This window comes from Cygnus atratus, chromosome 19 (assembly GCF_013377495.2).
Source record: "Cygnus atratus isolate AKBS03 ecotype Queensland, Australia chromosome 19, CAtr_DNAZoo_HiC_assembly, whole genome shotgun sequence".
Taxonomy (NCBI): domain Eukaryota; kingdom Metazoa; phylum Chordata; class Aves; order Anseriformes; family Anatidae; genus Cygnus; species Cygnus atratus.
Genome location: NC_066380.1, coordinates 2,562,342 through 2,576,051, shown reverse-complemented (window position 1 = coordinate 2,576,051; position 13,710 = coordinate 2,562,342). Strand labels below are relative to the sequence as shown.

Below are 13,710 nucleotides of genomic sequence, written 5' to 3'. Positions count from 1 at the left end.
AATTCAAATAAATCTGTCTGGGAACAGTGCATTGCATTTATTTTTGTATATTTGTGTAGCTTCAAAAGCCTTCAGATGCTTGTTCTGTTAAATTTCTGAATTTCTACGTTATAGGTTACTGCTCAGCAACAAGAGTTGTTGTTTCTGGAGCAACAGTTAAGTCAACGAAAAGAGCAGCTCCATGTCCTTCAAGACTGTATTTGTCAAAAGAAAGGTGACCTCAAAGAAGCTCTTCGAGATGGGGAGACTGAAGCAAATGAAAAACAACGCCAAATAAGAGTAACTCTGATTTTTCAATTTATTATATCTTTGAAGAACAGCAAAAGAATAAAGTATCAAAAACATCAGAGAACTTCCACAAAACTAGCTCTGCTTTCTATATCCTCCCCCAAACCCACTGAAAAATAGAACAAGCAAGTTTACAGTTTTGTGTGCTTAAGACCAGGTGCACAGATGAGAAATAGAACTCTGCTAATTTTGTTAATACTTACAGATTGGTCCCTTGAGAATGAAACTATATTGAATAGAAGTCTCTGAATGACTTACTGTTGCTGAGGCAATCAGTTAAAGCAAATCAATCTGATTAGTGTGCATAAAATTTAACAAAGCTGGCATAAGTCAGCTGTTTGTCTCCTTCCTTCCTGTTTGCTTGCTCAGAAAGGCATCTATACTTTCTTGTGGAAGAAAGACTTTACTAGATTCATACTCTCAGCACTGAAATAAAAACAAAGGATCAAAATTATGGGGGGGGGGGGGGGGGGAGGAGTTGAGAGGATGTTTTGTCTGGCTTCCTGTTTTAAGGCCTACCTGCTGTTCACTTGAATTACGCTGTTACGGTGAGATTTCTAGGTCAAAATCTTCACAAAAGTAATGCTTTAAATTGACAACTGTAACTGTAGTTATATTAATTGGTAACTGTAACTATAAATTCTGCAATTAAACTGTCCAGTTTATAGTTGACAGACTTTTAAAATATATTTTTAAATATCTACAATGTATTTAAAGAAAAAAAAATCAAATGGCAAATATTGACAGTCATTTTAACACTGATACATTTCCACAGGAAATAAAGCTGCTTCTGAAGGAGCTTACTGTTGAGAGGAAAGAACTGGATGTCCAAATAAATGAGAAAAGAAGACAGCTTTCATTCATAAAGAAGGATATTGGAGAAGAGGAAGAAAATCTTCAGGGAATACTTGGGCAAATTACTAAACATAAGATAGGTAGATATTAATCTGTGCAATTTGAATAGAAATACACTCTAAGCTGCTAGTCGTACATCTGTGTAGTCATCTTTTCTTCACTCTTTTTAAATATTGTCCTAGAGAGAAAGAGTTCTGTGTAACTGGTGTAGTTGGAGACTCAGCTCTGTACTGTGTACTGGAGAGTCTGACCATTTCTCTGTGTTTGAGTTGAGGCTGTGCTTAGTTTTGCTTTGGTTTTGGGACTGGAGTTCTTCATCCCAGTGAGAAATGTAAACAAATCTACCATCAGGACCAACTGGTTAAGTTTGCGTTCTGGTGTTACGTGTTTGGGAGATACCAGCCACTTGTGACACGCTGACAGAAGAATTAAACATGGGTGCAAAGGGAAATGAAGGATTGCCCTTCCAGGCAGTTACATCCTGTCAGATTGTGGGAAGTATAATCAGCGTTAGCTTGCAAAATTTGTACTTTCTGAAAAAAAATAATATTACTTCATTGTCTGTCAGGTACTTGTCCCAGAATAACTCCCTAGAAAACAGGAAAAACAGGAGACCTAGGGACCTGCAACATTCCAGTGGAACTGCATCAGATACAACACTTGCTGTGTCTGCCACAGCAAATGAAAGTGTAGTTTTTACAGGGATGATATCAGGATTGTCCTTTTTTTCTTTTTTTTTTTAATGTCTTTTTAAAGAATAGAATTAATTTCATGTGCATGCTAATAACCTTTTGATTTTTTCATCTTATTAGAACTGAAACATGTTCTGGAAATGCTGGAGATTGAAAATAATGAACTTCAAGGTTTGAAACTACAACATGACCAAAAGATCAACGAACTAGAAAAGACTCAAGTTGCAGTTCTAGAAGTGAGTATTTCTTTTATAGCTAGTACAGTAACTGGAAGAAGAGACCTGCATGTTCTGTGGTCCTATTAAGATCTGGGTGACAGAGTCCCTGTGCTCTTAAATCTGAGTCACTAGTCTGATTTCAGCTTATCATAGAAAAGCTTGCTTGAGCACTTTAAAATGATGGGAATTTTTTGGTGCATATAAGGGAAGGAGGGTGAAAAAGACAGGCAAAAAGACAGAAGGCTCTTCTGTTATCTGCAGAATGATGAATACAGTTTTCTTAGCATTAGCTTCCAGATTGTTTTATCCAAATTCTATTTGTGCCCTCACTCACAAAGTTGGCATGGAAGACAGCATACTAACTCAGCTGGATGATGCTTTCTATAACTGTAAAGGTATTTCAGCTCAGCTAGTCTCTTCCTATTTTGATGAACGCGGACAGGCATTCAACTTTGCCACGAGCATGCAGGAAGATCAGTGACGTCCATTTGGCAGCCTTGTAATAGCTACGGGATTGTTAGGTCAGAGCCCAGGATAACACTTCTTTACTTAGATGTGTCAACTGTAGCTCTTAAAGTGGTCATTCTCTCAAAATCCCCGTGATGAAGGGATTTGCTACTCATCTTATGGCTGGGAGAAAACAATAGTGATTAAGCTATGAAGGAACGAATACTTGCACCTTCATCTTCCAGTTGTCATCCTAATATTCATGCTAAACTTTATCATAAATGCACTCAAATGAATCTGGCACTTTAAACGGTTCCTCCCTCTTCTAATGCAGTAGTTAGAGAGTACTGTATCTGCTTGCACATGATCTGTGAATGAAAGGTTTTTAAACTGCTGCAGATAAAGATGTTAACTTGTTCTTTTTCACCATATGTGTTGTTCACAATATTTTCTTTCTTAGGAGAAGTTGAAATTGGAGAATATTCAGAGATTATTTCAGTGTCAGCAAGGGGAAGTAGATTGGCAGGAACAACTACTTGAGAAAGACCGTCAGGAAAATGAACATCTGGTTTCTCAAATGCGCACTCTGCAAAGTAATATCGAGTCTTTGAATAAAGAAAGGCAAAAGCTTGAAGAAGACTGTCAGAGTTTGGAAAAGAAGTTGTCACAAACCAGAAGGTGTGAGGGGGGGATATGCATTCTGCGAAGATCAGAAGTGATGGGAAGTGTCTTGAATGTCAATTTATCCTGGTTAAAAACATTACTGGAAGTCTGAGGTGCCCTACACAATATGGGCATCTATTCTATAGAATACTGTAGAATACGTCATTTCTTACGCCCCGTGGAGGCTTTATTTTAAGTATGTACGTCTGTAGAATGTCTATAGCAGACTTACAGAAGGTATGCAGCAATTGAAGCTGCTGAATGCAGCAGCATTTGTTACATCCTGGCAATGCAATGAGAATGTTATGAAAAGCAAAATGTTAAGTCTTAAAATGAGACTTCTGTCTTGTTTTCATGACTACTAAGTAACATGCCCTTGAGCTGAAAAAACTACTGAAATGCAACTGCTTTTAGAGTCCTCACCATGTACTTCCAACAAACTGAGAACATACATTCACATTTTACAGAGACTTGATAGCTACTGAAGATAGCAGCAGAACTGCATTGTCCAACGTAGAAAAAATGGAATTGGATGTTAAAAGCCTGCAGCAGGAGCTAGATCTACTGAACAAACAAAAAAAGTCACTGAATGGAGACATTACTGTTGTACAAAAAGATCTTCAAGGTAAAGATCAAATTTTCTTTTTAAGCTGTAATGTAGTTTAAAAGAATGGCATTAAAAGGCACAGTGTGTGTAACTGTACTGTATGATAAATGATCTGTTATGCTCAAATATCTACAGGCAGAAAGTATTTAATGTGTCAGAAAGATGGAAACTTTTTTATTCATTTACAAGAAGACAAATTTTATCTGTATAGTTACTTTGTGGATTGCTGATTGAAAATGTCTTTCTTCAAATGTTTTCCTAGATAAAAAGGAAGAACTAGAAATGCTGAAAGGAGAACTCAGTGACTCCAGGCAACGTCTTCATCTGGTGGAACAGGTTAGTTTTTGTCAAATTTATGCTTGTTCTTACGTAGTGACTAGATTGCACAGAAACAAGGGACCTTTTTTTATCACCGTTGATAGTCCATTGCCTGTCTCTTCCTGTAAGCACGTTATCTTGAAATCAGACACTTTGCATAGCTAATAAACACTGTCTAGTTTCTTTTGGTCTCGCTGAGTTTGGAGTGATTTGGACTATGACAGGTACCTAACCAGGCGATTTCTATTTTGTTTTCCATTTTTGAACATGAATGGAAGTGGCAACTGTGGTGAGGCTCCCTGTCAGGCTGTTATTACCAAATGCACCTAACGGGAGCCTGTGGGTGGGGTGGGTTTGTGCAGTGTGGTGGTGGCAGTTTGGTGGGTGGGGGTGGTGTTGTTTATATTTTTCTTTCTTGAAAACAATTCAGGTATGGAGGCAAAATCAACCTGTTTTACCGTTTTGTTTTGTTTTGTTGTTGTTTTTGTTTTGTTTTTGTCTTTAGCAAAGACAATTTGTTTTTGTTTTAAAGTGCAGTACAGCCTTTACTCTGGCATCTTTAAACTTAGGCATCCTGTGGTTCCTATTGTATTTATTCACTCAGTGCCTGGTTTAAAAAGAAGGTAGTCTTTCAGTGTGTTTAGGGGTGATCAGTTATTTTCTTTCAAATGCAAGCCTGTTGAGCCAGACACCTGTTACCTTTACCAGCTGGTTATGTCATTTGATTTTCTGTTTATATTACAGGATTTGAAAAATAATAAAAAGCATCAGGAAGAGCTGCTTAGAGAGCAGGCAACCCTGAAAGAAGATATCCTAGAAAGTTTAAAGAAATGTAACAATTGCCAAGAGAGACAGAAAAGGAGGGAGAACCATTTGCAGAAGCTCCAGAAAGAGATCAAAGAGAAAGAAACAGAACTAGCCAAACAAGAAGCGGTAATGAGCCTGATAATGTGTCTAGCTTTTGCCTGGCCTCTAAAAGTGATGCAGACAGAAAAGCTTTTGGTGCAAGAAACATGAAGTCTCATTTCTAGAGGAATAGCAATGAACACACAGCTTCAACATTCAGTTATGTCTTAGTGAAAGCTACTATGTCCCAAAAAAGGACTGTTCCTTCTTAGCAAGGTCATCGTATACTGAACTGATAACAAAACCAGTAAAATCAGCAATGACCGCTGAGTGCATGAAGGGCTAGTGTAGTGGCAGGCACTGTACAATGTTGTATGTGGGCTGCTGTTGTGTTACTGGTACAGATGAGGGAATGGACTAGTACAGATTATTCTCCATACTTTTTGCTTTGTCAGCTGACAAAATATAGCAGCTAGATATAGTTCAATGAATTTCTTCCCATGATTTTTATTTCTCGTCGGAGGTAAGTGAACAGTTTAGTATACCTGAACTGATGAAATGTATTTCAAGTGAAACTAATCAAAACTTAAGTCCAGCTGTATTCTAGAATTCAAAAATTAGCATCAAAAAGTTCATGGTCCTCTATTCCTGAAGTTTACTTTTGATTTTGAGTGGATTAATGTTTGCAGCTAGTTCTTGTTCTTCTGTTCTACTGTATTTCTGTGCAAAACCATCAGCTCTTCATGAAAACTAGGGCTTAATCATATATTCCTGTAGTAAGATAAACGTATGTTGGCCGAGCAGTTTCAACAAAGTGTTAGCCAGAAGAAGAACTGAATCTGTCCTGGAGAAAAAAAAAAAAAAAAGGAAAAAAGATGAATTTTGTTTGGATTGAGTACTATACTACATTTCTTCTTTCAGATTTCTGATGCTTTAACTTAGGTCTTCTGGTGATGGTATTTGTTCTTACTGTGTTGCTGCTAGTTAAAGTTTGAATTGATGGGATCTCTTCTTTGTTTTTGCCAGATTCTTCATCAGCTCAAGCAAAATTCAGAGTGTGAAGGAAAAAAACTGGAAGAAAGTACTGCTAAACTGAAAGATCAGAAACTACTACTGGAAAAGGAACTAACAGATCAACAAAAGAAACTGGAGCAGGCAATAGCAAAAGTAAGGCTGACAGAAGAAAACAACAGGAAGCTGGAAAATGAAGCATCCCGATTCGCAGCACTTGAAGAAACTATCAGAAAATACAGTAAGATCTGTTGTACAAATAAGTCACTTAGATTTTAATTCAGCGCCTGGATTGACTCTTGATCCTTAAATTGATTTGTTGAAAGAACTGAATTTCTAAAGCAAACTGGTTTTCTGTCCCCTCCCACCTTGTGCCAATGTTTTTCCAAACAGTGTTTGGCAGAAAAATGTTTGAAACTATCTTATGTGTATGAAATGTACCAAGGTATTTACACTTCTGCTAATCAGTGTTTATTTTAAATGTTGATTACAGAACATCAGATCTCAGAGAAAGAACTACAGTTACAACAAAAAAATAAAGAAATTCAGTCTCTTCAAAAAGAACTGGAACTCTCCAGGTCTGAGCTAAACCACCTCCAAGGTCAGCTGGCATCAGAGAGGAAAAAAACAGAAAAACAAATCTTGAGTCTGAAAGAAGCAATGAAAATGCAGAGGACACAGCTTGAAAGAGAACTGCGAGTAAGCCCTGATTGGATGGGGGGAATATTGGAAGTTTTTGGTGATTTTTTTGGCAAAATGATAAAAAGCCCCATTTATTGCAGGAAGAACAAAAGTCATGCATTATAACTTCATGGCTAGACAGAACTTGAGGCAAACAAATTCTGGTATTTCTAGACTGTGCTGCAGAATACCTCTGTAGTCACTTACTTTATGCTCTTTTTACCTTTTAACTTGAAGAAATTGTCATGTGTGGGTTCTTTTTATCCATTTTTCTGAAGTGAGTGCTCACATTAAAGACAATCTTTGTGCATTTTCCTAGGAACAAAAGCATGAAAATAATTGTTTGCAGAGTGATATAGCAACTGCTGAACAAGTAGCGCACCATAACCGGGAACGAGCCAAGCGTCTTATTAAAGAGCTTGGCCAGATCCAGCAGGACTATATGGATCTCCGGAACCAGGTATAACTGTGTAGACAAATCTAGGCAGGTCGGAGGGAAAGCTGTCTCTTCTAGACAGGGTTATATTGTATTGGTTTTGAATCTCCTCCTATGAAGCAGACTGACACTACTTAAAATTGCTATGCAATTATTTATTTATTTATTTTTCTTCAAACCTGGAAGGTTACGCTTTGCTAACACTCAGTAGGACAGCTCAGTAATCCTGGTTTAAAAACAGACCAACTCCAGCCAGTCGGGTGCTGAGTTTTCAGTGTAAGGCTGCCAAGCTCTAAAGCAGTTCTTCAGATCTTGGGGGTCAAGGCGGAGTGGCACAACTGCATGGTTACCTTCCCATCACACGGTAGAGAATTACAGGCCCTGATTAGGCTACTTCAAATGGATCGGTCCCTCTCGCCCAGTGAAGTGGTGCCTGAAATAGAGACTGTCTTTTAGGGATGAGCTGAGGATGGTGGTGGGGAGTCCTAGCTATTCCTTAGAATAATTAAATCTGGATGTTACAAAGATACATGGTAACTGTACTGTTTCATTTGCTGTCAGCTTAATTTATGTAATGTCTCAATCAAGAACTAGGACTGTTGCTCCTGTTTGCATTAAGGTTTGGTCATAGGACGCTGGCATAACTGGAGGCATAATGTATGTAAATCACTAAATGTTATCAAAGTTCAAAGCTACTCACTGGAGACTTAACTTGGTAGTGCCAGCCTGGACCAGCATTTTCTTCTTCTGTTACTAGCTTTAATTTAAAAGGTGATTCCACATTGTCCCACCTTTAAGCTGTTTATAAGTTGTTTGTTAGTCCTTTAAAGCATTCGAGGAAGGCTATGCTAGGTCAGAGTACGAATAGGTTTAAGTTAACTGCTTGTGTCTTGGTAACTTTCCTCTCTGGTCAGAGCGACTTCATAAGCAATTGAAGTTAATTTCAGAATTAAGGCTGTATCTACTCAGAGATTTTATGACTTCTGATTTTAATAGTCAAAGCATAAACACTTCAGAGATAAGACTTGTTCAGTTACACAGGAAATCACTCTGGATTGATGCATTTGTAATGTGACAGCAGCGTAGCAAGACTGTGTTTTATGTCGTAGGTTAAGACTCAGGAAGACCTGGAAGAGAGACAAAGAGAAATACAGAATACAGTAGCAATGCTTAAATTGGAGGTTGAAGATGAAATTAAGATAGGGTTTAAATCTTCACGCCCATCCTCACCAGAACCATTGGAAGATCTGGGAGCATCTTCTGCAGTAAAAAGTCTGCATTGTGAACCTGGTAACTTAGAGGAGACTCTTCCATTTGCTGCTGCTGACAAAAGACTGTTCTTATTGGAAGAAAAGTTGGATTTTTCTAAAGTCCTCGTAATGGTAAAATGCTTTCAGAGAGTAGCCCTTATTCATGTTACAGCTGAGCGTGTCCATATCGGTACCTCTAGCTGTAGTGCTCAGTTGCTGAATGTGCTTTTGTTTCCAAAAGGATGAACAATGGCGTGGAGAGGCTCTCCGAGAGAAACTGCAGCATCATGAAGATCGGTTGAAGGTGGCGCATCTCTTCCCCATCGCACTAATACATCCGTTAGGTCCCTTCCAAAAGTAATCTAAACAACAGAGTGTGGGAGATCCTTCTCCAGCTCTTCCTTATCTACTCTGTCCATAATGATGAACTGCAAAATACCTTTGGGTGTCTTTTTTTTGGTGGGAATAGTAAAAGAAGGCCTAGCAACTGTGTTATATCAAGATGAATAATGTTAAATGAGTTAATTGTAGTTTGATTTTTGTGTATTCCAAAATGTTTCCGTCGCTTACATTATACTGTGCTATGTTAGCAACATGAAAATCTACAGTTCAGGGGCACCTGTGACCATTTTAGGCAGATATGATGGCCAATTTCATTTAGTTGCCCCTTCAAGCAGCTAATGATAAATGCCAGATGAATACAGCTTATTTCTGACTTAAACTTATTTTTAAATAGTTTACCTCTTTATTTGCAAAGCCATTGCCAGCTGCTTGTGATTCAAGAGACTCTTAACATTATATCCCTAATGGTTTGACTTCAGGTCATCAGACTACTAAAATAATAGTCTTCAAAATTATACTAACTGCATATAAATAGGACTAATGATTTATTTAGGCTCAGCTCCGGCAGTGCATGTCCAAACAAGTAGAAGTATTGATCAGAGGAAAACAACAAACAGAAGGCACCCTTCACAGCCTGAAGCGACAGGTTGATGCCCTGGATGACCTGGTCAGCAGCACTTCTTCAGACTCCCTGTTTCTAGCCCAAAGCTCATCAAGTCTAGCATCTCTTCATGATGCTCTGAGTTTAACAAAAACACAGGTAATGCTCTAGTGCATACAAGAATTCTGATTGTTTTAAAATGTTTCTCTCTCTGGTAGTCTGTTACACCTGTATGCTTACCATCTGGAGGCACTGCAGGGGTTTTCTGTAGGTGGGGCAACCACACTGTACGCTTGGTTGCTTCACCAGTAACTAACTTGTTAGAGGAAGCCTACCTCCTACCTGCTTCAAAGATCACTTTTATACTTACTTGCTTCCTTACCTTTTGTTTTTTAATCCATTTTTTCTTTAAAAAAAATCTCCTTACTACTTGAAGACTAATTTATTGCTCAGACTTCTACTGCTTCCCCTAGGGTGCTCTGACAAGACTTGAACATGTCCCTGGCAGGCCAGCAGGCGTTCCAGTGGTGTCTCACACATGGCATTCCTGCTCATGAGAAATTTCTCAGTAAAGTCCAGAGGTAAGAGGGATTGCTTCAGCTTAGTTTGCACTTAGTACTTGTTTGTAAGTGTCTTGAATTTTGGGGCTTATGAGGTGATCAAGGAAGGGGGAGGCACAGTACTGTTCCCAGACCATGTTGTCTTCAGCCACATGAAAGCACTCCTATCCTGCTTCTAATGATTCCTCTCTAATGATTTAAATAAAAAATAATTCAAGAACTGCCATACATCAGTGCTCAGAGAGAAGAAAAGCTTTAAGCACACCTACAGCTACTTCTAGGCCCCTGCCATGCAGCAGGAGTTAAGTCTCAGGACATGCAAAGCATCCATGCGACTGTAAATGGGGCCTGTGCTGTACAAGCCAGTACTATGCAACAGCCAGAACTGGTCACGCACCGCCACCTCTTACTGATGTGCAAACCCACTCCTGTCACTTGTTTTCTAGATATACAGCTGTGCTCCTTGGGACTGTACCATCTACCACTTCTGAAGACTTCTACCTCACTATTTTGCAAGCCCTGGTAGGAAAGGCATTTACCAGCAATAACAGCTGACTGCAGGCCCTCCTCTGTACTGTGAAGTTTTTGTATGACTAAGGGAGCTTTATGTATATATGTTTTTGAAAAAACTTTAAAGATGGGTTTAAGGGTATCCAAAACATTTATTTAAGTGTAGGTATGTCAATTTACATTTCAAAGAAAATTTTTAACAAGGACAGTTGTCATTTACATGTCAAATGCATGAATATTGCAAATAAAGCTATTTTTGAGTACTTTCTTAAATTTCAGTGTCTAGTGCTTGCCTTTTCTCCTTTTTCACCTATTGTTTTTTAACGTGTATGCTGCAACAATATCTTGGATAAGGATGGCAGAAGCAAGCCCTGAGTCCCTCTCTCCTAGAGGCAGACCGCAAGCCTTGTCAAACACTGATCTTTAGGTAGTAAGTTACTGGCTACCTTTTGTGACTATCATTACACTTTCTTCTCTGAACAGTGGCATGTATTGCTTTTCTGAAGCACGGGCATATGGTTTTTAATTCTGCACAAACTTGCAAGCAGTATGATTTTAACTAAAAAAATTTTGTAAACGAAGAGATCGAAGCCTTAACGCAGCAGCAATAAGGCACTATGAGATACAGAACTTCTTCCACATGAGCAGGCCCCATGCACCTCTGCAAAGCAGGCCTGTCCCACTCACACAGCCTACGGAAAAAGTTGTACAAAGGACTTCCCAAAGCTCCTGCCCTCCTTTTGATTGAGACAGGCTTTGAAGTTGTTCTCAGACTTGCCCTCTCAGCTACATTATTGATATGTAACTTTTTTTATGCAGCAAGTGTCACATTTCACTAGGAGCATACACTCACACACTCAGCACTGGCCTGTTAGTTCTCCAGGAATAGAAGACGCAGGGAAAAAAAAAAAAGCCTGTAAAGTTCTTACCATGAAGGTCTTCTAAAAGTTAACACAAAGCAATTAAAGCACAATTGCCATCACTACAAGGGCACCTTGCATAACTTCCCTCTTCCAACAATTTAGTAAGATACTTCTCAAAAAGCAGAGACCTGACTGCAGGTGAGCAGAACTGCCTGTTAGCAGCTTAGGCAAGCCAGCTGCAGTGGTAGAGGGGCTGCTGGGGGGCTCCTTTCCTATTGAACAGCTCCAAGGAACATTAGCACAGAAGTAGAGAGAGCCAGAGCAAGTAACACAAGCCACTCTGGTTTATCTAGATACAGGTACTTTATTTACAAATATTTAGATTAATAGCATTGTTACATCAAATGAGGAGTACAGCAGTCCAAACAAATCCTTTCTGTGACAGAAACAATAAGACCTACTGTAACTTATTCTGGGAATACAGGTATTGCACCTCAACAAGCTGTAGTCATTAGAACATTTACTTCCGAACTTCATGTCAGCAGCAGGTCATGGTCCCTGGGCAAACCCTTTGTGGTGCAACCTTGGTTTAAGCAGGACACTTTAGCTGTAGATTTGAACATAGCCATCTATTTAAGAATATTAGTTTAAGAAAAAAAAGACTACCAGACAAAACAAAGGGACAGTGCACAAGTTACCCAAATCCTATTGTTTGCACATTCCAGTTTTGGCTTTTTATTTAACATTGACTGTACAATACTCTGGTACCACTGTTGACTTACAAGTCTGAACATTGTATAGTTTTAGTGTCTAGAGAGAGATTTTAAGACTACTTTGTATTTTAAACACTGCAGTAAGACTAAAGGTTGGACATTTGATCAGTTAAACACTTACCCCCTTCCATTTCGAAGTCATATTTGATGTTTTCCAAGTGAAGCTGCATGTGAAATACAGTACTGCATAGAGAGCAACACATTTAATTCTGACAACATAGTAAACCCCACATGCAGTTCTACAAAATCCACATGTGCACGGTCACCACTTGACATCTCCCCTTTATAGAAGTATTACAGGTTGTGTCACCCTGTTAAGGACGTACTCTCTTTCTGAAGAAACCTAAGTCTTAAAAGGAACCCTCACACGGTACTGTTAAAATACAACAGTAGCTAAAAATCCCTAGAGAGCACATTGTTTTGACTGTCCAGTTCAGTATCTGACCATTGAAAAAGTTAAAGGTATAAAAGCGTAAGGTGTGCAAGAGAACCAGCCTTTGTATACAATGCAAGGCAGGTAATGAAGCCCAATAATGCAAAATGCTTACAGAAGAAAGCAGGTTAGCACACTGCTGATTGCACAGAACAGGATTAATAAAATGGCATAGATATACCACAGTGCAAAGATGAATGACAGATTCCACTAGTGTTAATTTCTGCATTGAGATTAGAGTTCCCCCAGCACAATGTCCACTGTCAACACCGAGGAGTTAAGCCTATGTTAGTGAACTGCAGTTACACCTATATCTGTACTAAGGGGGCATGTGGCCACATATAGGTCATACTGTACAAACTGATACTTTCTTATATACTGTTCTAATGCCAGTAATCATTTTCTTCATTAAAATCATATACACAGGATGTATTTAACTGTTAGCTCAGTTCCTTCAAATTTTATACATATTTACGTTCTGTTAACAAATGTAAAGGATAAAAGTGGCAAAAAAATGATGTAAAGCTATGAGCACAAGAATGAATGGTTTGTTTCCCTGTGCAAGTTGTACACTCCTGTGCCAGCCCACCCCTGCCCCCAACATGCACACCACAGGGAATTCTTTCAACAAGCACATCGTTACAGAGCCCCTTTCTACCATCAGAAGTCATTTCACAGCAAAAAACTTATCCTTTACTATGGACAGCTCTACACAGTTAGAGGTGGGGAAGAAAGGCTGAAGAACCATAAAATTAAACCGTACAAGACAAAGCCCTGCAAAAGTGTAAAATCATGAGTCCAGCATCAGTGCTCAGTTTAAATTACGTATCTGTGACACTATCACAAGGACAATCAAGGAAAAAAAACTTCTAGATTTACCATGCAGGAGAGGTTTTATTACTCTACTTGCCTTTGATAACCTGATTACATCTAAAGTTGTTTAGCAGTTTAGTATTGTGTTAAACTTGTTTCAGTTTTAATTAAACCCAATAAGATGTACAGAAGACATGGAAGCAATCAAAAGCACTGCTCCCAACAGACAGGTGAAAGGTCAGAAATGAAGCCATGAAACAGAGGTCACTAGCAGCCACAGCCTTCTCTCTGGGGCTGGGGTTCACTGGTTAGTCGCCCCCCCTGCGGAGCCGATGGTTTGTGCTGTACACCCGATTCTGCAGCATTCAGATCCAGGCTTCCATCTTGGATATTCTGGTAGATTTTCTTGGCAGCCTCCAGGAATGCATCTTCAACATTCTCTCCACTACGAAGAGAGCAGCGGGAGTTATTTAGGTTACACTTGAGCACAGCAAAGCAGGCTA

General features: G+C 39.0%; 2 protein-coding genes across 14 annotated transcripts in view; one reads left to right on the top strand and one right to left on the bottom strand.

Moving 5' to 3' along the window:
* Positions 1–10,467, top strand: part of CNTRL (centriolin) — a 33,643-nt gene extending 23,176 nt beyond the window's left edge. For 4 of the 5 annotated variants that reach the window (XM_035555489.2, XM_050714559.1, XM_035555493.2 and 1 more), the window contains 15 exons: positions 115–279; positions 1,064–1,223; positions 1,956–2,071; positions 2,961–3,178; positions 3,631–3,788; positions 4,033–4,106; positions 4,833–5,021; positions 5,961–6,186; positions 6,439–6,644; positions 6,946–7,086; positions 8,172–8,444; positions 8,554–8,616; positions 9,208–9,414; positions 9,729–9,836; positions 10,262–10,467. In XM_035555489.2, the coding sequence (XP_035411382.1) occupies positions 115–279; positions 1,064–1,223; positions 1,956–2,071; positions 2,961–3,178; positions 3,631–3,788; positions 4,033–4,106; positions 4,833–5,021; positions 5,961–6,186; positions 6,439–6,644; positions 6,946–7,086; positions 8,172–8,444; positions 8,554–8,616; positions 9,208–9,414; positions 9,729–9,812 (2,280 nt within the window). In that variant the 3' untranslated portion in view covers positions 9,813–9,836; positions 10,262–10,467. Of the gene's footprint in view, positions 1–114; positions 280–1,063; positions 1,224–1,955; positions 2,072–2,960; positions 3,179–3,630; positions 3,789–4,032; positions 4,107–4,832; positions 5,022–5,960; positions 6,187–6,438; positions 6,645–6,945; positions 7,087–8,171; positions 8,445–8,553; positions 8,670–9,207; positions 9,415–9,728; positions 9,837–10,261 lie in introns of those variants that run through there. The other variant, XM_035555490.2, reaches the window with a different exon arrangement.
* A 1,065-nt stretch (positions 10,468–11,532) lies between these two features.
* The window catches only part of RAB14 (RAB14, member RAS oncogene family), a 37,945-nt gene continuing 35,767 nt past the window's right edge, over positions 11,533–13,710 (bottom strand). For all 9 annotated transcript variants that reach the window (XM_035555529.2, XM_035555528.2, XM_035555531.2 and 6 more), the window contains one exon: positions 11,533–13,652. In XM_035555529.2, the coding sequence (XP_035411422.2) occupies positions 13,475–13,652 (178 nt within the window). In that variant the 3' untranslated portion in view covers positions 11,533–13,474. The remainder of the gene's footprint in view (positions 13,653–13,710) is intronic.